Here is a 24,458-nt window from a genome sequence, read left to right as displayed (position 1 = left end):
CCATGACATTTCAAAACAGCAACTGTGTTACTGACTTGATTGTCAAACTCTGTGCTTGGACACTCCAAACTCTTTGCAGCCAGAGACAGAGCTTGCATGTCCAGCGATGACTGATCAGAGATGAATAAGGGAAGGAGTTTGAAGTGGTGTTCAACAAAATGGGCAGAGTCATCGAATGCAACAACAAAAGCCTTGTTTTTAAAAACATTGCTTGAAATCACCATCAGTGGTCATAAACGCCAAAGAATGACCACATGAAAGCAATGCTGAAGCAACACATGGTATTACAACAGTAATTCAATAAAACCCTTTTTTACTTCAAGGTGGTTTTAAAAACACTTCACTGTAATATCAACTTCCAAACACTTTCCATACATACTGACATCTCTTTATTAAATTAAAATAACAACATTGACCAACATAATTGTGATTATGATGTTTTTCTATTATCAAGGACTCGTCTGCTGCACTCTCAGCAGCAGTTTTCTTTTTCAGTGTCTTTGATGTTCCCAGTATTATAAGAAATGTGAAATCAAATGACCATGTTGTCAACCTCCTCTGTTTTCCAGTCCTATGGCACCTCTATAAAACACTGAGATCCTTCTTACACATTCAGAAACATCATTTCATACACCATTTACTGCATTTTGTCTCAATGAATGCACATTTTTCTTTATAGGAGGTACTGTCTCCAAAGCTTGTTTCCTAAAACAACCATTTCATTGAAATACTGGGGAAAAGCTGTTACCCAGCATGTCAGGGTCCCCCAGAAATCTTGCTGTTAGACATCATATGGCAAATTACTGCAGTACTAACTGTAACCTGTTAACAGTAAATTTAACTGTAGAAATTACAGAAAACTAACAAGAAAAATAATTTTTTTCTTAGAAACAGAGACAAAGTTGCTTTATTTTCATTTTATTAATCATTGTCACACAGTCTGCATTTATTCCAAAATGTACAGTTGCCTTGAAGAAGAGTTCATGTATTTTATCACATGCATTATGCAAGCAAATATCCATATAAATGTAATTCAGCCCCACGGGCAGTGGCAGTCTTTTGTTGGTGTTCTCACTCTCAGCTGCTAAGTTGTTTACTTCTGTTACATCTCATTCAGCTGAAGATGTGGATAACCTTGACAGGGGAGTAATGGCACATGAAAAACACTTAGTGAGGACGGTTTTTTATTCACACAATGTCGTCTGAATAAATAGAGATGGACACGACAGTTTTTCATTTTTGACCGAGAACAGAATCTTGTTTCCTGAGGTGCTGTTATATAAACCCAACATTTATATGTGGGAGCTGGAAAGTGTGGTTCCTGGTGCAAACACTGAAACGTGTTTCGTGCTCTAAATCTAAAAATGATTTAGAGCAGGCTGCCTCATCTTGTCAGCCTGCTCTAAATCATTTTTTGTTCTACTCTTGTCTCTTGTGTAATGTCGCAGTGAGGGGGTATCCCTAATGTGGTTATCTCAGTCATAAAAGCCCCGCCCACATGCTATTCAAACCTTCTGTTTGTTGGTGGCAGCCAATCATTGGCAGGATCTTGGTATTATTAATATGTATAAATTAATTCTTATTTATATAATACGGAGTTAGTAAGGTACCGTTCGATCTACGTCCCTACTCTCACCTATGGTCACGCGCTGTGGGTAGTGACCGGAAGAGCGAGATACAAGAAGCAGAAATGGGCTTCCTCTGAAGGGTGGCTGGCCTCTCCCTTTAGAGATAGGGTGAGAAGTTCAGCAGGAGGGCCTCAGAGTAGAGCCGCTGCTCCTCCACATCGAAAGGAGCCAGTTGAGGAGGTTCAGGCATCTGAAAAGGACGCCTCCTGGTTGAGGTGTTCCAGGCATGTCCCACCGGGAGGAGGCCCCGGGGCAGACCCAGGACACGCTGGAGAGATTATATCTCTCGGCTGGCCTCGGAAGGCCTTGGTGTTCCCCCAGACAAGCTGGAGGAGGTGGCTGGGGAGAGGGAGGTCTGGGCTTCTCTGCTTGGGCTGCTGACCCCGCGACCCGGCTCCAGATAAGTGGAATAAGATAGATGGAGTTAGTGAGGTAGTGTGCAAGAGTCTTGAGCTATTCCTCATTTTTTTGTCAAGAAAATACAAACTTTTGTGAAACACGCACACATAAATGGAACTGCAGAATATGAGACCTGTTTCCAGTGATTTTCAGTGCAGTTCTTCTGTAATCTGGCAAACCTCAGCCTTCCCTCCCGGTTTCACTTCCATAAGAATGGCTTCTTGACAGTAACCTTTCTCTGAGAACAGTGATGTGCCTTCACTGAACAGGATCAACTGAGCGGTCAGATGCATCCCTCCGACCCCACATCAGGTCTTTGTTGGATTATTTTTCCCTCTTTCATAAGGACATGACTCAGATGTACTGATTTTGTGCTGCAGATAGTTTTTTCATAGATTCAACTAAAGAAATAATGTTTTATATTAAAGATCTAAGTTGCCTCTTATGTGTGGTCACAACACTGCTTCATCCCTTGAGTTGGAATCTTTTTTTGTTTTTGCTTGAATGATTGGAGAGATGTCTCGGGACTTTTTACCCAGCACTGTTAGTTTATGCTCAGTATTATCGTGTTTGCGCACAGCACACACAGCAAGTGTGACTTTGCTTTGTCTCCTGTTCTGACTTCTTCTATTCCCATTATAACTGTGAGTCTGTGAAGCGAAGTTTCGATACCTGTTGTTTAGGAAGCTCCAGGCAGTGAAGTGAAAATGATTTTTTTAAAAATAAAGCGATCCACCATGGAGCTGTTGCAGAGGGAGAAATCTATTCATAGAGACCAAAAGCCTGTTGTGTACCAAGCTGTAAACATGCTGTGTAATGCTATTAAGTCAGTCATTTTTAATTTTGTCGCTGTGCCAATCTGGAAATTGCCGGTCTGTTTTAGGTTTGGCAAGAATTTAGTCAAATGAGAAAATATCAGCCAGCCAAGCCTGAAACCACAGCTCTAAAAGCTCTTACACTGCCTAATCAATATGCACTCCATAATGAGTTACAGCAGTTTAATATAAGTTTAATATGAACTCTGGATATTCCCGTTTATCTTATTTGCTTTGATGGCTTTTCATTCAGTAATTTCCTGCAGCTTTTGCTGTATTTTTGTTTTGAACAGTGACGTTTTCATTTGTCTCGTTGCAGTTAAAATGTCCCCGTGCAGCTGAATGCAGCCCGAGCGTGTCCGAGCTGCCCCAGTCGGGGATTTACATAAAATCTCTTGTAAATCTATGTATTTCTAATCATTTCCTGCCTTGTACAATCTCTGTGACCTGCTCACGTCCTTATTATGATTTTCAGATGTTTGCAGCATAGTGAAGCGTGTAAACACCTTGTACCATTCCCGTTGGTTTCATTGTCATGGTAATATTTGTAATATTCTGCTTATTCATGCGCAAAAGGGGGCCTTGTGATGGAGGTGTGCCGATGCATACAAAGAGCTCATCCCAAAGTGTGACCTTGGCTGGGTCGTGAACACAATAGTTTGTGCTTACAAACACGCTCAAGGACTTTCTCTTCCGGTGGTTCACCTGGAGCCTCGAGACATTCTGTCTGCGTGACTTTGTGTTTGGAGCAGAAAGCAAAAAGTTTGTGTAATTTCACAAGTGACCTTTTCCCCCTGTCTCCACAGACCCACACCTTATTCTCACTGCTTGGCTTAAGTCATGCTTATGTGACCAGTACTGGCAAACTGGTGGGGGTGGTGGCACTAAAAGAGGTAAGAAACGTTACTTTATTTCACCCTGCAGTTCGTTTTTCTTCCAGAAATGGACATTTACATTCCTGTGTGTGCTGTGAACAGCAGTATTTTTAGGTTATTTGTCTAACAGACAGACAAACTAATGCACTTTTTATATCAAGCTGGCTTTATATACTTGCTAGGAAAAGAAGGTGAGAGCATATTACCCCGTTTTAAAGTCTCTACATTAATGTAAGGATGCACAGATAACTTTTTTTCCATTTGTCTTTGTATATTTGAAGAAACTAAGTACTCCAATATTTAAAAAAGAAGAAGAAAGAGACTGACAATCTGTCTTTTACAGTCTGGAGAAAAAAAGGCCTTCACAGCACTCTGTCAAATAGTAAGCACACCTTTAATGCTTTCATAGGATTTAAGAGTGTAAGTAGCAGTCAGGTGCTGCTAATTAAATGCTCTTTATTAATGGCAATGCTCAGAGAAGTTGCAAAGAACCCCAAGAGCTACATCTGAAACGCTACAGGCCTCCGTTAGCATGTTAAATGTTAAAGTTCATGACAGCACAACAAAGAGTTTCCAGGAAAAAAAAGCCTCTTCTCTCTACAAAGAACATGGCAGCACAGCGTAGGTTTCAAAGTCGCATTTCAACAACAACAGTGACCTGTGGAATAATGTCCTTTGGACAGACAAAACCAAAGTGGAGACATTTGGCCATAATGCACAGAGTCGTGTTTGGAGAGAGCAAAGCTTCATCATAAAGGACTCAGGTCAGGCTGTAGCGCTGCGGTGCAGGAGTGATGAGTCGGGCTTGTTTTGCAGACACAGGACCCAGGACACTGCAGTCACTGAGTCGACCATGAACTCATCTGTACACCAAAGTAATCCAGAGTCAGACATGAGGCCAGCTGCCCAACAGCTAAAGCCCAAACTACCCACAGCAACCAATAATCAATCATTTTAATAACAATACATAAACACAGGATTGAAGCTCAACTGTAAACTGCAGATGTTCATGTAAAAGCTACAAGTAATCAGCCTCCAGTAAGCACACCGCTCCTTTTCACCAAATATTTTTTATGTTGTTGCTTCATTTTGATTTTGGTAGCTCTCTGCAGACTATTGCATTGGGAGTAAAAGACAAGTTAACCTGCTCTCGACGATAATCAAGCTATAAAAACGTAAAAATGTAAAAAGCCAGACTTTAGAAAAGGTCTGCATCCTACAGAGCCAAATTAACATGTGGGACGCAAGGTAAATATGCTGTGCAGTCCCAGATAAGCAGGAACATCTGGTCACCCTATAAGCAGTAAGTGTTGTAGTTAATCACAGAGTAAGAGTGTTTGTGCGCTCTGTTGGAGTCATGTTAAGTAGCAATAGAGACCTTTAAAAATTAGCTTAATCGTGCCTTTTATTAAATGCTAGAAAGGTTGGTTTATTGTTTATAAAGATGCATGAGACAGAGCTTCATCTAATGAATAAATAGCTCAGACCAAACGGGCATAAAGAGTAAGCGTTGAACTGGATTAAAATTAACATCCTCCTCCTTTTATATAATCAGGGATTAAATGGTATTCCCCTTAAAATGAGTGCAAATGAACACATTTGTACTTGTATGAGGCGTTGCTGAAGGCAAACAAAAAGGTTGGGCACTGCTGGTCTGGATCTCAGCAGCACAGCCACAGCATGGCTAAAGCAGCCAGACCACAACCAGCTAATGGAAAAACTCTGAAACTATCTGAAGGTCTCCAGAACTGAAACCTAAGCATTAAATGAAATTAACTTTCCTGATCCAAGTCCAAAAAAAGCTCCTTTTTTAATACACTCAACCTTTGGAAGTCTTCTCTTGTTTGTCTTTAATTTGGAGGAAAAAATCCAATTTGTTTTTGCTCCTAATTTCCTTGGAGTCTCGTAAAGCTTTTTGAATTATGTATGAGTACTTTGTGAGCATAATCAATAAGCTCTCTGTAAGTTTTGGGCTCCTGTCTTTATCCATAATGGTCTCTGACTCATGCTCCTGTGTCGCCTCATTTTCTTTAACTTTTCTTTCCTCCATCTGTGTAATTGCTCACCACTGACTCTGTCTAATCCCTGCTTGCTTTCCTTCATTTCGTCTTTACATTTTCACCATTCATGTATGAATTCCGCTCATTTCTTCTTGTTTTTAATTCTTCCCCTCACTCTTCAAACCCTGCCTCTCCTTCTTACTCTTCTTCTTCTTCCTCTTTCTCTTTCTCTTTCTCTTCTTCTTCTTTCTCTTCCTTTTTCTCTTCTTCTTCTTTCTCTTTCTCTTCTTCTTCTTTCTCTTTCTCTTCTTCTTCTTTCTCTTCCTTTTTCTCTTCTTCTTCTTCCTCCTCCAGCTCCAAAAGGCCATCGAGGGCTCCACACGCTCTGGTGTCCGGCTCCGCCCTCCTCTGGCCAGTTTTCGTGATATCAGCAACCACAACTCGGTCTCTAAACCTCCACCTCCATCTCCCAACGCCCCTTCCTCTCCTCCCTCACCTGAAATTGTTGCTCAGGCTCCTCCCCTCTCTCCCCCCTCCCCCTCTCAACACCACCACCATCACAGCCATGAGAATGAAACAGAGGTGTTGATCGAGGGTGTGCCGAGGGAGGTGGAGGAAAGCACCAGTAGCGCTTCGGGGAGCGGCAGCAGCACGGTGGCCTGCAGCTCGGCCAGCAGGAGCTGCAGCTGCAACAGCAACCTCACCCTCCCTCCTTCTTCTACTCCTCCCCCAGTCCCCTCTTCCTCCACTCCTCCTCCCTCTCCTCCTCTCTCCTCCATCCGCCTCTCCACCCTACAGAGACTCTTTGAGGAAGAGGAAGACAGCGATGATGAGCCTATGGTTTAGCTTACACAAGAGTGATGCTTTTTTTTTTATAATGGAAAACTTTTATAATAGTTTGAGTTTATTTCTTCTGTTCTTAATACATTTCTCCGGTCTTTGTACTTCCATTTACCTCTTTTTATGTTACTGGTACAGCTTCCACACACTGGTTTCACAGACCATCACCTGTTTGGTGCAAAAAACACCTTAAACTGCAATATTCATCTAGTTCCTTTGTATCAGGTGCGATTAGAAAGTTCGTGGTCTCCGCCCACAAAAGAAAAAAACAAACACTGACTTAAATATGGCTGATCTTTCCTACAAGATCAGGTCACTGTGCACTTCTGAACCTCCAGTGTGCCTGTGCTCCGTCTGGAAAGCCCCCTGGAAGCTGTGGTACGACTGCACATACACGTTTGTAATTTCAAAATGCATGTGAAGAGCGCTCATCCCCTTCTCTGTCACAATGACCCAACTTTAACATAAGGATCATCACTGGTGATAACGACCTGTTCATTTTTATACAGAGGTCTATTTTTTCTTCAGTTTAAATCAAATGCTCCCTTTACCAGTAAAGCATGGCTGAGGCTTCTCTTTGTCTGCACCAGCACCCTGCAGTAACATCCAGTTACAGCAGGCCTGTGGGGATAGTTTGCTTCCCTTGTGAGACGAGCTTTATGGTCACAAACACCCCCTAGTTGTTCTTGTGGGGACCTGGATTTTGGTTCCCACAAGTATTGTAAACTTGCAATTTTTGGTCCCCACAAAGATATGAATACACACTCACTCACACATGCACAGAGACCTCTCCAAGTGAAAAAAGTTAAATGTAAGATGCTTATTATTTTAAAGAATAACTCTGGTTAATAATCAAGAATATAACATTGACCAAAATGACCGTGATTATAATTTTTGCTGTAATAAAACAGGAGCTCCACACGGCGATCTAAAAACAAGCAAACAGTGGATGTGTGTCCAGAGATGTAAAGTGAGGCGACATCGAAGCTGAAATCAACCAAATTAAAGTCGCGTATGTTGTTTTCGTTTTGTGGGCGGATTCGTTGAGCGCTCTGATTGCCACGCGTAAGCTCTGAAGCTCTGTACGTCTGTAACGTTTGCTCGTTTTGTTTTAATTTCTGCTCATTTTCTTTCTCTTGTTGTTTCACACTTTGATTTTCATGGGTTAAATTGTAGATGCTGCCAAGTCCACAAAGTCAGGTATCTAACTGTGATATGCTCTTTTTGAATATTTGATAATGACGGTTTTAGCACTCTTAAACTTATTTCGGAGATCCAGTAATATCACTGGTTAAGGTCAAATAACCCACCTGTTCAGCTGCTAGACATGTTGAATGGCCCTGTGATGAACTGGTAACTGTCCATAGGCTCCAGCCCTTCCACTAACCTAAACTGGAGAAGCGGTTAATAAAATGGATGGATGGACATTACTGAGGAGTAGATTGATAAAACACTGCTACCATTTCTACTGTCTGAATCCAGACTGCGATTGATTAACTGTGCCTCTGTCACAGCTGTTTCCAACACCACACACTTTACTGTATGTTCTGTGGGGTTATTTTGACTGTAACGCTCTCTGCTCAGCTGAATCCGAATAATCAATCAAAAGCTTTGCTTCCCAAACAAGAGGTGAACCCGGTGAACTGCCGCACAGTTGTCCTGTGTTAGCCAATCGCTTAAGTCTTAAAAAAGGTAGGATTTTATCAGATGAGAGCAGAGGGTATTGATTTATTTTAACTGGCAACGAACCGTGTGGGTAGCAGAAAACTAATGGAGCTGCTCAGTCCACTGTGGAAGATTGGCCAAAGCCCCACAACGACCTCCAAATTGTGCGGCGACCTTGTGGATGCAGCCTCGGAGCTCATCTCATCACAGTTAAGTTGATAGATGGTGCGGCTGGAGGCGGCTGACGACAGCAAAACCTCGCCGTGCAGATCCTCAAGATTCTCCTTTTCTCCTCAAAAAGGAAACCTTGCAGATTTAACCCTAATCACTTTAATAATTCTAAATGGGATTATCAGAAAAATCTACTGAAGCTCAGAAGCTCATTCTAATATGATGATAGCCAAGGTTCTCTGACAGGGAAGGAGACATGTACAGATGTGTTGCCAGAGAAACGTTTCCCAGTTAATGCTGTTAAAGATGCTAAAAATAGCTTCTTTTTTAAAGCTGTTGTGATGGTTATTATAAGAAGCAAAGCTGCTCATGTAACATTTTCAAAGAATAAAAGTCAAGAAATTTAATGACTATTTAACCTTAATGTCTTCCTGAGCTTTTGCCTTCTAGGCAGCTGCCTCTGTAGATGGTTCAGGTGTCTGGTTCATATATAAGCTTCAGTTAATCACATACAACTGAAAACAGGCCTGCTTAATACAAGCAGCATCTGGTACCTCCACGTCAGAAATGCAATTCTTCAACTGTTTTGTGGTTTCAACACAACAGCAGGAACAAAAACCAAACGCTTTGCAAAAAGAGGCTTTGAGCTGTGAAGTTTGGAGTTGGGTGAAAATCACAATCTCAGTGTCCGTGGTCTGTCAGCATCAGGGTATTAAAAAATAAAGAAGAATCAGGCAGTATGTATCGGTGGGCTTCCACCAGGTCTGCTGGAGGGATAACACAGCACTGTCCTCCCACAGTACCACATACTGTGTGTCACAGTCATGCTCACCTCTCACACAGACTGCAGACACTCTGCTGCTGCTGCAAGAGAAGAAAAGGGGATGACTTAGAGTGAAGAGGAAAAGAGTTAGATCACAACACTCGTCTGGTGGTTATATCTGTCTTATTTTTACAGTTGGTAAAACATCTCGATGCTTCAGGTCAAGAGAGGAGAGGGTGGGGATGTTTGATGGGGTAAGAGGTGTGACGTGATAGTCAAATGGTTTGGCTTCGTGTGGAGTTTTTGAACATGATGTTTGGTTATTTTTTTGACAGCACTATTGTCTGTTGACTAAGCCTAAGTGGAAATGTGGACCCTCAGGTATATAGCAGGGGATATCCAAGCTAAGATTTTATGAATACATTACTTTAGTATAGTTTATTTTTAAACAAATGACTAAAAAGCTAAAAAAGAAACAAATCTAACTCGAACATGATTGCTAGAAGCACTCGACTACATGCGTCTGTTACCTACAGATTCATCTGCAGATATCTTTATCTGTTTGTTGAGATTGTTTGCTAATGTCAAACACAACACATAATGGGACTTCATAACCAAACATGTAAAATAAATGGTCTCTAAATGACCAGATTTTCTCCCCGTCATGAACAAAGGGTGGGAACCTCAGCCATTGCATCCATGCACCGTTTCTCCATTTCTCCTTCATCTCTCTCTCTTATACGGTCTTCTTATTAACTCCTGGTATCAGTTTCTCAGGTGTTGCCTTAAAAGTCTTTAAACCTTCAGATTTGACAAAACATTTCTTTATGTCTGTTTCTTGGGTGTGGAGGGACATCGGTGCAGGTCTCAGTGTTTATTTGTGGTTGTGGTTAATGTAGTATTTATTTCTGTTTTAGTCATTATCTTCAACTTTATAAACTGTGAACAACTTAGCTAAATAAAGTTTTATTTGAATGCGTTACTGTGTTTGAATTTGGTTTATTTATCCAGGTCAGGCTTGTTGCTAAGAAAGGTCTGAAGGCAAAAGTGGGGCCACCTTGGTTCTAGCAAGGTGTACTTAATAAAGTGGCCAGCTAGCAGTTGTAGCTTATCTAAAGCATCGATAGATTGGCAGACAGGCTGTGGTGCTAGTAATTACAGGATCCAGTGTAGTGAAGTGACTGCAGTCTGTTTCATCATTGTTTTATTTCCATGTCTGCATAAAATGAAATCCTTTCTGTGAATTACTCTTTGTGATGGAGTTGTTTTTAAGTGTCTTGTTATCATTAAAAAGTTGAAATGACAGGTAAAATTACGCTACGACAGGATCTTTACGACCTTGTCTGTCACCATGACAGACGAGAAAGTCGAACGCGACCTCTGCCCGGCACCATCGCTGCTTGCAGCTAAATTATTAAACTTTACTTTATTCTGACAAGATGACAGGATTTTATTTTTCTACTTTAATTGCTTTTTATCTCGTGTTATTTGCAAAGAGTAAGTGTCACTTTGATACGTGACTTTGAAAGAATTTTTTAGGCTTTCAATTAGTCTTCTTTGGAAGATGCCTGACTCATTTTAGAAGAAACCTTTTCTGGGTGGCGTGGACTGTGCAGAAATTATTTTGAAAGACCGAGTAATTATTCAGCACGACGGACACCTCGTGCAGTTAAATCTGACAAAAACTCTATATTAGGTTTCATAGCTTTAATAACCTTGTGGCCCTCGTTTCTTTGTCAGTCAGGTGACACCCTTTCGAGCGTGCAATCATTTGGCGTTTTGGGCGCTAGAACGATTTACAGGATGAGATCTCAAAGAGGACAAACAGAGGACAGATGATTATCAGAGCAATTAGGGGCATCAGGGTCTTAATCACAGGAGGGTAAGACTGAATCGTTCTCAGTAGCTCTGTCTCAAAGAGACGATGTGAAAAAATAACGCATAATTACATTGATTTGCATTGATTTTATCAGTGGCAGCTGGTCCATGGAGGCAGAGGAGGTTGTTCCTCTTTGGGGGGTTTTGAAATAAAGATGAGGTCAATGCAAGAGGGGAAAAGGATTGAAATAAATCCTTCCCAAAACTCAGCATCATTTATAAAATACATTTTGTCTCTTTCATGCTGACCCGCCCCAACAACCATTCGCACTCACATCACATCCACACCTATAAGCAATATAAATTAATAATTTAATCTAATCCCGACTAACTAAATGTCTTTGGACTGTGGGAGGAAGCCAGAGGGAACATGCAAACCACACACACAAACACCCCGGCTGTGGGGGAATCAAACTCTGGACCTTCACGCTGTGAGGCAACTGTGCTAACCACCGTGCTGACCAATGTTTCTCAGGTAATGTCTTGATGCACGCTCAATCATCCAGGTAAGTAAATCCCAAAACATTGATTCTGTTCATCTGGACATTTTCAGTGGGAGAAACGTTTCCTCATTCATCCAACTGACTTCCTCAGTCTCAGCTGACTGCAGGTTTCCCCAATCTTATAAACAGTACATTTGTACAAACACTGAATGAATTCAGTTTGCTAGGTTTCTCAAGTAACATTTAAGATTCATCATGAGCTGATGATTCATCTGTTGTGAAATTAAACCCTCAGAACGGCTCCCAAAAAGCTTAAAATGATAAAAGGACTTGAACATACAAGGACACTCTTCTACCTCCCAACGATAATGGAGTCCTCACATGAAGGAGGCTGTTGATTGTGATCAGAGCAGCTGAAGTGTTTTTATGGAACTGCTGGCGACAAGAACGCTGCCACAGGTCAGTAAAGAAACTGCACACTGCTGCTTGAAACACAGCAAGATATTCAAGTATTCAGGCCTTTGCTTTCTCTGACTTGCTTAATATATAATGGGCTCATATAAAAGCTCATTTAAGACAACCTATTTAAACTACCTTACTTTGTAACACATTCCTAACCCAACCTGATGCCTATTCTTTTTTGTACTGGCGATCTTGCTGCTATATCTCCCCAGTAGGGCCAAAAAAATCAAATGCTTTGCATTAATGTAAAACTGTCTTTAAAAGCTGCTGTTAAACACCTGTAATTACATGTTTGTTACAGGTATAAAGACGATGCAGTGCCAAGTTTGAGACGAAAAGGCATAGACACAGATTTTTGCAGGTGACCTTATTGCATATGTATTTATAAGAGCACAAATATTTCAGAGGCGAGAATTCAATGAAGTTAGATACATTTGATTTTTGTAATATTATTTAATGGCAAAAAGGCACTTATTTTCTTATTTTGTGCCAGATGTGGGGCAGCATGGTGGCACGGTGGTTAGCACTGTTGCCGTACAGCAAGAAGGTCCTGAGTTCAATTCCACCATCAGGCCGGGGTCTTTCTGTGTGGAGTTTGCATGTTCTCCCCGTGTTTGCGTGGGTTCCCTCCAGGTACTCCGGCTTCCTCCCACCGTCCAAAGACATGCAGCTTGTGGGGATAGGTTAATTGGATAATCCAAATTGCCACTATGTGTGAATGTGTGAGTGAAAGTGAGTGCGAATGGTTGTCTGTCCCTGTGTGTTGGCCCTGCGACAGACTGGCGACCTGTCCAGGGTGTACCCTGCCTCTCGCCCTATGACAGCTGGGATAGGCTCCAGCGCCCCCCGCGACCCTGAAAAGGATGAGCAGAAGCGAATGGATGGATGGATGGATGTGCCAGATGTGGGTGTGATAGGTGCTGCTAAGAGTTCAGTTGGAGTGATAGAGGCAGATGTTGGAAACACGTTTTTTGGGATGGCCTAATGCACGGGGCTGTAGACGAGTTAATTTTTAAAGTGAGCAAAGCATTTTGCAGTGTTTCAAGTTTTAGTGTCTTGTGAATTGCAAATAAAGAAAACCGCAGAAAGCACAAAAGCTTTTGTGCATCTTTATTCAGCACACATCACATTTATGCATTTTGCTCTGTATGCCTCTCTAGTATTAGATCTATTACATAACTTATAGAGAAGTCTGGCAAAATACGGCTAATAATGTGACTCAGAGTTGAATTGTTGAGTTGAGTCTTGGTATATGTTGTGTAGCCATCACTGAATTTAATGGGGATTTTGTAAAAAGAGGTTTGTTTATTGCCCTCAGGTAGCTGAGTCAGATTCTTTTCTCTGACTTTGAATAGCTGCAACATCACATGGCATGCAGGGAAAAAAATGTCTGTATTTAACGCACATGGAACAAAAGGAGTAATTTATTAATTCCTGGATTAGTCGGGATCATGGGGTAATTTCTGCACCGTGTTATTCCTCTACACATCCTATAGCCCGGCTGTTATACACAGACTTATACACAGTCCAAAGACAGCCCTTATACTAGAACATATCAATTCACCTTCCCCTCCTGCTCCCACATTACTTCATTTGCTGCTTCTGGAGAGAAACACATGCGTAAAGCTTGTGCTCGTTCACTCTCACTTCCTAATGGATCACCTGCAAACATCCCTTATGATCACTGAGACGTCACTTTTATTTGTCCCGCCTAGTAACTCTGGCCAAATATAAATTCCTGCACATCGCAAAAATAAAGGAGTCCCTATTGAATCATCAAAAATACTTTCTACATGATAACTTTACAAGTGTAACTGTGGTTGTGGTAATCAAATGTAACTGCATTACTGGTAGATACAATAAATGGCAGTTAAAGGAAGAGTTATAGGAAGGTGTTTTACTACAATAAAAGCCATAAAATGAAACTAAAAACTAAGACATAATTCAAATGTTTCAACAATGTTTAGCTCTAGAGTGCTGTTAGATTTGTATTGTTGATTGCCATTTATGCTTAGAAATATTTACTTATATATGCTTAGAGTTTTGTAATTAGTTGTAGATTGGTAGAGGTTTTGATCCTTGATAGTCTGCAAACTTTGTGTGTATTAGACAGCACTTTGGGAGCATGAGAGGTCATACCGTGTCTTATTGTTTTATGGTAGGATTAACGTAGTTGCGTCTGTTCTAGTCTAAGTGCTCTTTGTTTAGATGAACTGCAGGACTTCCTCACCGTGTTATCTAGGATGAACCATCTAGGGGGAGGGGGAGGCTACCCTCTTCCTGACCAAGGATGTTTGACCCTTTGATCAGCAGTCCACACACACACACACACACACACACACACACACACACACAGAGGCAAGGTACTCTTTGTGTGTATGTAGACGTCATATGTTAATGAACTTATGCATATTCATGTAACCTCAATAAAAGAACAGTGGTACGGGAGAACGGACGAGAGCAACTGGGGTCAAGCGAAGGAACGGTGCCTGTCCGGTTCTCTCCCGTGCACGAGAAACATGAAGAAGCTTGCCTACTTGTGTCTTGCTTTGCAGTGTAATTATATTGCCTTCAGCGTTCCAGCGGATGGGTTCAAGCTACAAACCTATCAAGTGCAGCGCCCACAGTCAAACGACAGACTCTCAAAGGAGATTCTGAGAGCTTGTATTTCAGTTAGTGATTATTTATTTGACAGTGAGTTGATTCCTTGTGATATTCCAGAGTCTGTTTTTACTTCAGGGTTTTCTAGTAATGTCCTCTTCTAGTTTGGGTTCATGCGTTCATTGTTACTCCAGTGTGTTGAGCTTTATTTTGACCTTTTTTTAATTTGAAGTCTGTTTTCGTGGCTTCCTGATTCCTGATTAGATGGTTGCTGCTCTAGCGTTAGTTTTGAATTCTTCATCTGTGTTAAGCGTCAGCTCCTAGTTTGAGTTGGATGTTTGTGTGTTTGGTTCTCTTGGTGTTCTCGTGTTTGATCCTCCTCATGTCTCATTTTGTGGTTAATTGCCTTTCATGCGTTGGGTAAGCAGCCGATAAATGGCTCACTTTTCCATCATGTCTGCCTTCGTGTCCTGCATAAACCTTGACAGCTCTCCCCTGTTTAGAAAGTTGCTCATTAAGGCAAAGAGGTAACACATTATCTTAATGAAGGCATCACAGGAGAAAAAACGTTTTTGGCACAGAACAGCACAGAGAGGAATTTGTTTCCCAGAATATATATTTTACACACAAACAAAGCTACATTCATACAAACATACATACAGTGTTACATTCATACAAATACATATCGGTTTATTTGATTTTTTCCCTTTTATTATAAAAAGCAATTTGATATATTATTACTTTGTATTACTGTGTTATACTGTTAGGGCTAGTTCACTGTTAAAAAGCATGCACGTTCTTTTGGTTGTGTCCAGAGCAAGTGTTTGCAAATAACTCCAAGTGCATGCCTCAGGTTGCCATGAGTTCTAGATTACGCCGTCTTTACCTCATCAAGACATCTCAGCCGTCAGTCAAACCTAAACACATTAATTAGCCAATCAAACTGCTCTCTGACCAGGTATTTCTGGCCTTGAAGGGGTGTTTATTTTTGCATACAAAAGCCTATTTCTGATGCTGAAAGCATCTTGAAACAGCCACTCTGAATTATTTGCAAACCCTGATTGTGCCCATGTTTGTTGTATTGCGCTGAATTTATAAATAGGCCCTTAACTTTTTTCTTCTTATCCTTTCTTTTAATTTTCCCCCATCCCTCTGTTGCCAGTTTGGCTTTCAGTCCTGGTTCTTTGTTCCAGTCAGTCCAAACTGTTTATTGAATACATCTTTATTCTCAAACAGCTTGTTTCAGCAGTCACTGAATTCAAGTCTCTCTTCTGCCTTAAATTAAAGTTAATTAGTCTCATATATGTGATATTCCAGATTTCCCATACTAGACTGGTGGTAGGGGTGTCTCCTTGGCCATAGTGTACATTACATCCCACATTCTCATCGAAAAAAAAGTCGCATTTCCTCAGCCTCAAAGTAGGTAAATATTTGGGAGAGGGAGGGGTTGGGATAATAGCTTGACTGATTATTGAAGTATTAATTTCCAGTTTTTGACAGTGTTTCGTCCAAATGACTCAGTTGGTTGCAACAACAACAATGGAGCCCTCGTCTGCCTCTTCATCTTTCTCTTCCAATGACTGGACGACGCAGGGCGTGACGTCAAAGGGTATCCTCTCTGCGACGGGTTCGGTGGTCTGTGCTGGTAGTCCTGGGCTTGAACCTCTGGTCGAAGGGGCATCTTCCCTCAGCGGGGAGGGCGTCAAAGAGCACGGCTCTGGCTCCAAAGTTAATGTTACCTCTTCTACCTGTGAAGGCAGGAAGTAGAGATTTTTAAGGACATTTGTTCTGTATCGCAGGTGAGTGAAGCTCTGTTATTCATTCTTGTAAGGTGCTTACATGTTGTTCTTACAGATAAGAGCCAATTTTTGAAATAATTGTGCTCTCTAAAATGTTAGTCATGTGTCTGATTTGGGGCAGTAGAACCAATAGAGCTTGCCCGGTTAAGATGCCACCATCCCTTCACCCAAGGGTTTGTCAAGTGGCATTACGCAGGCTTCATTTAGGCATCATGAAGTTTTGGAACAATGGGTGGTTATAATTAGTCAAGTGCTTAGTTATAAATATTTATAAGCAAAAGATTTGACTTTCACTCACCAAAACTACAGCACAGATTTCTAAAACAGTCACTTTTCATGCTGAACTGTGCAAGCAATAAAATTGTCATATAATTTCATTAATAAAAAAACACAACAAACATGGTCAAGAAGTTCAGTTCGGTGACTCGGATAATCTGAAATAATAATAATAGTTATGAAAGATGAAACTGGTTATGGAGACCAAAACTGTTCATGATTTTTTATTGTGCACAGGAGTCTATGGAAATTTGACAAAACTGCAGTTCATCACATGGCCACTTGACTCAATCCCCATAGGTTTCCATATTAAATATTCAGCTTTTTAGCATAAAAATGTAAAACACAGTTTTGGTCTCCATGGATACTTTCCTGTTTGAAACAGCTGGGTTATCTTTTTTTTAATAAATTGTCTCTTGGAGATTGTCAAAGCTTGGCTGCTTTGTTTCCAGGCGGCTGGTAGGTGTGTCTGTGTGATGCAACACGCAGTTTAAGACTGCAGCTTGTTAACTAGTTGATAACCTAGTACTCCACCATGACCACAAATATTAAAAAAAGGTATGGGCTGCTCTTTTATGTACAATATTACTGTTTTAAAATGGGATTGACTTACCTTTACACCCAAGCGGCAGTTTTTAATAATAACGTTTTCCTGATTCTTCAGCGTTTTTAGTACAGTGTTTTGTTTCTAACTCACCTTTGTTAGCTCCTCCTCTTCCTCTTCACGCTGTTCAGGGAAGTCTTCAGACTCAGGCTCTGGCTCTTCTCCGACCGTCTCCACCACGCCTCCGACCATGTCAGCCATCTGTGCATTCAAGTGTCCAACGATCTCCACCTGCAACCAGTTAAATTTGACTGAAGCGCTTGTTGAACGGAATTTAAACTGGAAAGGGATTCAACAGGTTAGTGGCATTTTCACACGTAATTTAAACTGACATCCGTCCTTCACTTGGGCTCCAGAAGTCCCTGATAACAGGTAAAATAAAAAGACAAATAAAACAGAAGACGAACAGGAGATGGCCCGACCCAGCATGGTTTTCATCTGCAGGTGGTCAGAGCAAAAGAACATACACTTTAGCTGGGTGCAACAGATACAGATGCCGATTCCAAACGCTGAAACTTGCGGACCTTGTGGCATGCCACTCTGACGACCAGGCTGATTTACACATCTCTTTCAAAACTCATCAAATCCACTTCAGGCAGTCATGCTGAGTGCTCCATGCAGACCTCCAGCCTGTCTCCTACCTTGCAGACTTTCCTGGCAGTTCATCTTTCACTGCTCTACAGATGTGTGCTAAATAGGCCTGCTGATATAAACAAAGCCAGATTCATAAAACAAAGAATTAGCAGAGAAAACACAAAAATATATCAGCATTCAACCTTTATCTTTAATCGAGACCAAACATCATAAACCGTAGCTTCCAGCAGAAACTAGACATGCTGTCACGGCTATGATGACTGCATTGTCTCAGTCACTCTGTAATAGTGACAGGAGACAGAGTCCTATCCTTGCAACTGCATATATAGTCACGCACCCTTGTGTCCTTGCAAACTGTCATAGCCGCTCTGTCAGAACATATTAAACCACCATCGAGTCTGCAAGCTCTGTAATCCGAGCATTTGGATTCAGCAGGCGAGCGCCTACCTGATGTGCCTCAACCTGTGCTGCTCCCCACAGGTCAGCTAGCCGAGGGTGAGTGGGTGGACCGAGGCTGTGGATGGTGCTATTGGGCGTGGCTTGGAGTGAATGGGAGGCACTGTGTAGCCTGTGCTCCATAGACTGTAAAGGGAAGCAAGAATAAAAACAGAATATTCAGGATTTGGCCGTTAATATGTAACCCCGATCAACAATCTCTTGGCTTGTGGCCGCTTATTTTTTAAACTTTTGTTTTTCTCTGGAACAATAAAATTGCCTCCCACTAGGAATCTAAAAACACCCACAACCAACTGCTCCTGACATTTGAATAATGGACGGCGTAGTGCTGTAACGCGCACATATCGCCAAACAAAAGACGAGGCCGCTTTTTTCTTCCAACATTTATCCCAAGGGCTTTTGCAGGAGGTGGAGGACACATACTCTAGTATTTTTTTTTTCCACTCTCTTCTAGTTTGGCTTCTACTTTTAAAATCTCTCTAAATTATGAGGTTGCTGCAGGGAACGGTGCGGAAATGCCTTGACTGGAAGATTTTATTCTAAATGTAACACGTTCAATAGTCTCCTTCTCCGGGGAAGGCATATAATACACACGGTAAAGCTAACAAGCTCATTTCCATTGTGGTCTCGGATCAGTACACCTTTTCTAAGACACAGTCCCTGACCTTTTCAAGTATGTATTTCATAACTCGCAGTTATTTAATGAGCTCTGAGAATGCACCCAATGCAAGAGCAGCCAACAAAGTCTCGGGGTGTCACAGTTCACCGTGACTCACTTCGTTTGCAGAAAACCTTCCAGCAGACTGAGAGCTGAAAGTCAGCAGCTGATTTCAACAATATTCAAACTGTCTGCACAAAATGAACCCATAAGAAACTTAAACAAGGTCAGCAAGCGCACATGTTGTGGGAGCAGAAACATGTGGTGTATAGATTTAATAGGACAGCAGACCTAAGGCTGTGTGCATGCATGATTTATACTGGACTGTGTTAGTGTAACAGTTATCTGTGAAGGTGCTTTGAATCTGCTGAGTGGTATTTGTGTTTTCCATTTTAAGAAGCTGCTGCCATCAACACTGCAAAATCTCACCAAACAAGGTGGAAACCTTTCCTTCATGTTGAGAAAGTTAAAGTTCAGCCATCATGGACTTTTTCCCCTAAAGCAGAGGTGTCCAACATAAGGCCCGGGGACCAGAACCAGGCTTAAATCCAGCCCACTGGACATCTTTGGAAAATGTAAAAGAGGGTATTATAATAAGGAGGGCTGTATTTTTATCAGTTTTACAGCTTCACCTTCTGATAAAGACCTCCCCCATGGCCTCTTTTACTACACCAAAGTAACAAGTAAAATATAACAGAAATTTCTATATTATAGAAATTATAATAATTATTATATTTTTTATTTTGATTCATTAATTATGAATTACTAATTTAATTGTGACTGTAGGAGAGTCTAAGTAAAGGCCATAACCCTTTCTATAATTTTCCACATTTGTTTATTTGTCCTGACTATAATTCACTTCTTTCACTTCTTCTTCTATCTTTCTTATATCAAATGGATTGAATGTGTAGTTAAAGATCCTTACACAGACAGAAAAGAATGATTTGGTTCGGCCCACTTAAGATGTAAGTGGGGTGTACGTGCCCCATGATGTAAAAAGAGTTTGATATAAGTATACACAAAGGACAAATTCAGCCTCTAGGTCTGAAAAGTAATCAGAACCTACATCCTTTCTAATGGCCACCAGGGGGCGACCTCTCTAAGTCTGTCTGTAAATAAGTCTTTGGGAAAACGTCTGTACTTGTTGCTTCATGTGTGACCTCAGTAGATGTTTTTTGGATGGGTTTATGTTATGAATTACTACTTTTAAATCTTATTTAATATAACATGTAATTATTTTGTTATGTTATAAACTAGGGTACAAGCAAAGACGTGGCTAACTTGTGATTTACGAGTTATTACCGTATGAGCATTAAATATCCTCTGTTTGTTGTTTTTGTCTGTCCCACACCTTTGTTAAATCTATTTTCAGAAACCCAAGCTGGTGATGATCCTAACACTAAGCTTCAGGCCTCAATCAGCAATGCAGAAACCAGTTGGTGAATAAACAGTGGATACATCCATTTCTTTGATAGAAATTTATCCCTGGTGCCGACATGTCTGATGCATCTGCCGCTGTGTTTATATGAAAAACAGTGCAAGGCTTTATAAAAATCACTTTCACAGACCTGCTGCTGTTGTTGGTACTGCAGAAACTGTTGCTGCTGGTAGTGATGAAGCTGTTGGAGATGTTGGAGTTGACTCTGCTGCTGCAGGGCGAGTTGAACCTGGTGCTGCTGAATGTAACTTCCTACTGTCCCCTCGTACCCCTCACCAGGTGTGCCTCCTGCTCCATTGCTGCCACCTGCAACAACCACAAGACACCCAGTGTGCAGTGCTCAGTGACACAGTCTGGTGCTTAAAGCCTGTAAGAGAGGATGATAAATCATCACCGGCAGCCATGATGTAGGAGCCTGCAGCAGGCGATGCCACGCCCGAGGGCTGGCTGGTGATTGGGTCCCAGGCGTCAGAAGACGACAGGCAGTACAGGCCCTGCGAGACGTAGGTGTGAGGCCAGACATCCGCAGAGGAGTGATGGAGCACCTGGTCTGTACAGGGAAGCACAGACAGATGGTAGGCGTTGTAGAGGAAAACACAGACAGAGAAGACGCTGCTAGGGTGGAGAGGCAGGGGTAAACCAAGTCATGGGCAGAGAAAAATCAAGACGTAGCTGGAGGAGCGGAGCTGGAACGTTCTGTAATTTGTCTTTTTAGTTTGCAAAAGTTTAGGAGTTGGATTAATATGGAAACTTCAATCAGTTTAGATTCAGAGGTTTTACCAAACTATTAACTGTTGCATACTTTTTGGATAAAATGTTACCTATTCTGAGATTTGAAAGCCACAAAAATTAAAAATACCCTAAATTACATTATTTTAGAATAAAAAACAAACAAATTCAGATCTTTCATTTCTCTGAGCTAACTGACATTAAACTGAGATTAAAGCACCTGAGCTGGCGTTTCTACCATAGCTTTGAATGCACAGAGAAAGTTGCAATAAGCAAGCAGCGTGCTCTGAGTGCTAATTACAGCTTAATTATTATCCATGATTACAAACTGTAGTTATGAGGATTTTTTTGTGTGGATGTGTTTAAAAGCTGTTATGGTTATAAGTGGTTATATAATAAATCCTAACAGTTCCAGAATGTTCTTGCTTCTTTCACTTTCAATAAAATATAATCATTATAATTAATAATCATATTATAATTTTGGCTGTTATGTTTTCATGTCTTAGATATACTGGGTCTGGTTTTATTTTAAAACCTAATAATTACTCTCCCTGCACTCTGAAACATTTATTAATGATTAATCATCCATTTATTAAAGTCAGACAGGAGAAAAAGATCTGTAGTTCAGAATTTGTTGCAGATACATTTGGTCAAAATTCACCCAAACTGTACTGTAAAGGTAAACAATGAAATGTTCTTCTTAAACATATGATGGAAATCAACAGATGACTGTTTCTCTTCACTTTGTGACAAACAAAGCACGAAAAAATACTTTTGATAACTCCGCAGCAATATCAGAACCACGCTGTTTTTAATTGCAAACCTTGTTGTGATCTCTTATGGATACTATTTCCTTTCTAATGAACTAAATCTAAATCAGAAGATCTAATATTACACCTCAGCCATTAGTGTTTATCTAGGCTGATATAAAACAGGGTTAAACCTGACCTCAGCCAAAAGAAACATATGGTAATAACTTTAATAGCAGTATGATTAGCTTATCTACAGAGCAGAGCCATGGAGGGATGCAGCGCTGTGGAGGAGAAACATGCCCTCAGTCCTAATGTGGATATGAAGTAGCTGTGTAACCGTTGTTGTGTGTGTATCCCTTGCACGTGTGTGTATGTTGATGTTGCATGCTAGATAAAGCACTGAACAGAGCCCATATGGTGGTGTTAATGAGAGCGGGGCTAAGTCCTTGTGCTAACCTACAGGCTCCCTCAGGGCTTGGACAGTGCTCTGCTTTACTAAACACCAGTCAGAACAAACATTTACCTGCACAGAGAGTTTACAGTGTTACTCTGTATGCAGGTAAATGTTAAAGCGTACACATTAGTTTTACTTTATCTTAGAATGGGAAGAAAAATATGGGAGTATTTCTTGTTTTGCTTTGATTTTTATGAGGATACACAGCCATTCCTGTGAGGCCAGAATGTGTTTGAAACAAATATCTTATCACCCGAGGCTCAAATCAGGATATGAGTTTGCCAACATTTTTCTTTAATAAAACCTTGTGCAAAATTTAAATCGTCTCAACTTTCATCCAGTCTGTTTCTGCCTTTGATGCACGCAGCTCTTTTGGGCTACAGACATGAAGCCCTAACAGAATGTGCTCTGGTATTTCAGCACTGGCAGGCTGTCATCTGAATTTGTCATTTGGAAGTTATTGAGTAAGTGCCCGGTCAGAGTGAAAGGCAGACATGTGCAGCTGTGAGCCTGCCCTCCAAAAGTCCTTTACCCCTGCTTTGGAGACAAACTGACAGGACTCTTTTTTTTTTTTTTTTTTTTTTTTTTTTTTTTACAACTCACATTGGAGTAAAACCCGGAGTTCACTGTGTGGTCCAAAGACGTGAGTTTGAGACCTGTTTGAATCTCTTGCACAAAGTGAGTCCGTGTTTTACTTTAACAGCGTTCAGGTTTTAGACACAGTGAGTTAATTTATCACAAATCTCTGTCTCACATTTAACTCTTAGATCCTCTCAGTAGTTCCACATATTGTGTCATCAACATAATTAATCTCTATTGTGTTGATGGCACCAAATGTAGCACCATAGCACCTAATTTACAAGGACCGGGCTTGACATCTAAGACTTAACTGGTCACTCTGCTGTGGCTCACAGCGACCGAACAGTGGGACAAAACAAACGCTAAACCGAGTCACCAAATGGGCCGGCTGGTGATGCACTGACCTCTGCTGGTGATGCTCTCTTGGTTGACCTCACTCAGGTGGGCGACGCTGCCCTGGTTGGAGCCGGCTCCCATGCTCTCCCCGTCCATCGAGTTCCAACCAAACAGAGTCGCCTCAGAAATTGCAAACTGTTGCATGATACCTGAAGATGGAGATAAACAATGCATGTAGCAAGAATGAAAAAATCCCCCGACTCGCTAAAACATCATGAACGTGAAGCAAATCCCAGTCCCTGCTCTGGTACCACATACACATGTTAATTAATGATACAACAACAGTCATTAATATGGATAAACAGCAGGTTTGTGTTGGATTGGAGGAGAATACTGAGGGTTTATTAGACTCATTTTCAAAGAAAGTGCATCACCCTGTTTTTTCTCTGAAAGTGCTGCAGTCATTAATTACCAGCGACAGCTCAGCTAAATATTACCTAAAAATCTGATCAATGTTTCATTTTCTGAAACAACACAAGGTCGTCTAATAACATTTCAGACTTCGTTTTGTTTTAATAAATAGCTGCAATGTTCTGAAAGTGACTGCCAAGTATTTGTTATAAGTTTATTAAATCTTTTGTATTCATGTAATTCTAGCCATTAATCAGCATGAGATGAACAAATTTGTAGGATAGATTGATTGTGAATAAAATATGGACGCACAGTTATGGTCTCTGAAAAAATTGGAAAGGATGCAAGTTGGCTTCACTTTCCAGACTCTTTATATCCCGTTTACTGACTTTTTTTTTTTTTTAAACAATTTGCCATTTGTTATTTATGTTTACTAAAAAGTCTACCTTTAGTCTTATATACATAATGACAACCTGCTCATGCAACAGACAACCAAGAAGTCATCCAGTTATTGAGCAACACTTTCAACCTCTGGTTGCACGTCACAAGTGCAAGGTAGTTGCAGAGGTTGTCACCAGACAACGGTGGTCTGACTTGGACTCACTGCAGTTTCTTTCAGAAAGATTAGTGATGATTTGCAAACGCAGGCACTTCAGCAACTCAGTCTGCGCTGAGCAAAACTCATCTACGATGCAGCTTTTTGCAATATAGGACTCAACTCAGCTGTTTGTCCTCGTGGTTGTATTCTGGGTATATTTCTAACAAAAGCAAGATTTCTAAGCTCCTCCTTTCCTCACAGCAAGAAGGTCCCGAGTTCATTTCCACCATCAGG

The 24,458-nt window shown here is 41.1% G+C and overlaps 2 protein-coding genes across 8 annotated transcripts in view; one reads left to right on the top strand and one right to left on the bottom strand.

The window, feature by feature from the left end:
- LOC101469711 (chloride channel protein 1) overlaps positions 1-10,134 on the top strand; it is a 54,669-nt gene extending 44,535 nt beyond the window's left edge. Inside the window, exons 23-24 of the mRNA XM_004569737.5 lie at positions 3,649-3,735; positions 6,072-10,134. Of these exons, the coding sequence (XP_004569794.2) occupies positions 3,649-3,735; positions 6,072-6,563 (579 nt within the window). The 3' untranslated portion in view covers positions 6,564-10,134. The remainder of the gene's footprint in view (positions 1-3,648; positions 3,736-6,071) is intronic.
- Positions 10,135-15,138: 5,004 nt separating this feature from the next.
- The window catches only part of LOC101468857 (uncharacterized), a 72,982-nt gene continuing 63,662 nt past the window's right edge, over positions 15,139-24,458 (bottom strand). For all 7 annotated transcript variants that reach the window (XM_004569733.5, XM_004569734.5, XM_004569735.5 and 4 more), the window contains 6 exons: positions 23,284-23,424; positions 20,760-20,915; positions 20,496-20,671; positions 18,261-18,395; positions 17,313-17,450; positions 15,139-16,288 (listed from right to left, as the gene is read on the bottom strand). In XM_004569733.5, the coding sequence (XP_004569790.1) occupies positions 16,058-16,288; positions 17,313-17,450; positions 18,261-18,395; positions 20,496-20,671; positions 20,760-20,915; positions 23,284-23,424 (977 nt within the window). In that variant the 3' untranslated portion in view covers positions 15,139-16,057. The remainder of the gene's footprint in view (positions 16,289-17,312; positions 17,451-18,260; positions 18,396-20,495; positions 20,672-20,759; positions 20,916-23,283; positions 23,425-24,458) is intronic.

Source organism: Maylandia zebra, linkage group LG22 (assembly GCF_041146795.1).
Source record: "Maylandia zebra isolate NMK-2024a linkage group LG22, Mzebra_GT3a, whole genome shotgun sequence".
In the NCBI taxonomy this organism is placed as follows: domain Eukaryota; kingdom Metazoa; phylum Chordata; class Actinopteri; order Cichliformes; family Cichlidae; genus Maylandia; species Maylandia zebra.
Note: the sequence above shows the minus strand (reverse complement) of the source record. Positions and strands in the feature narration are given on the sequence as shown.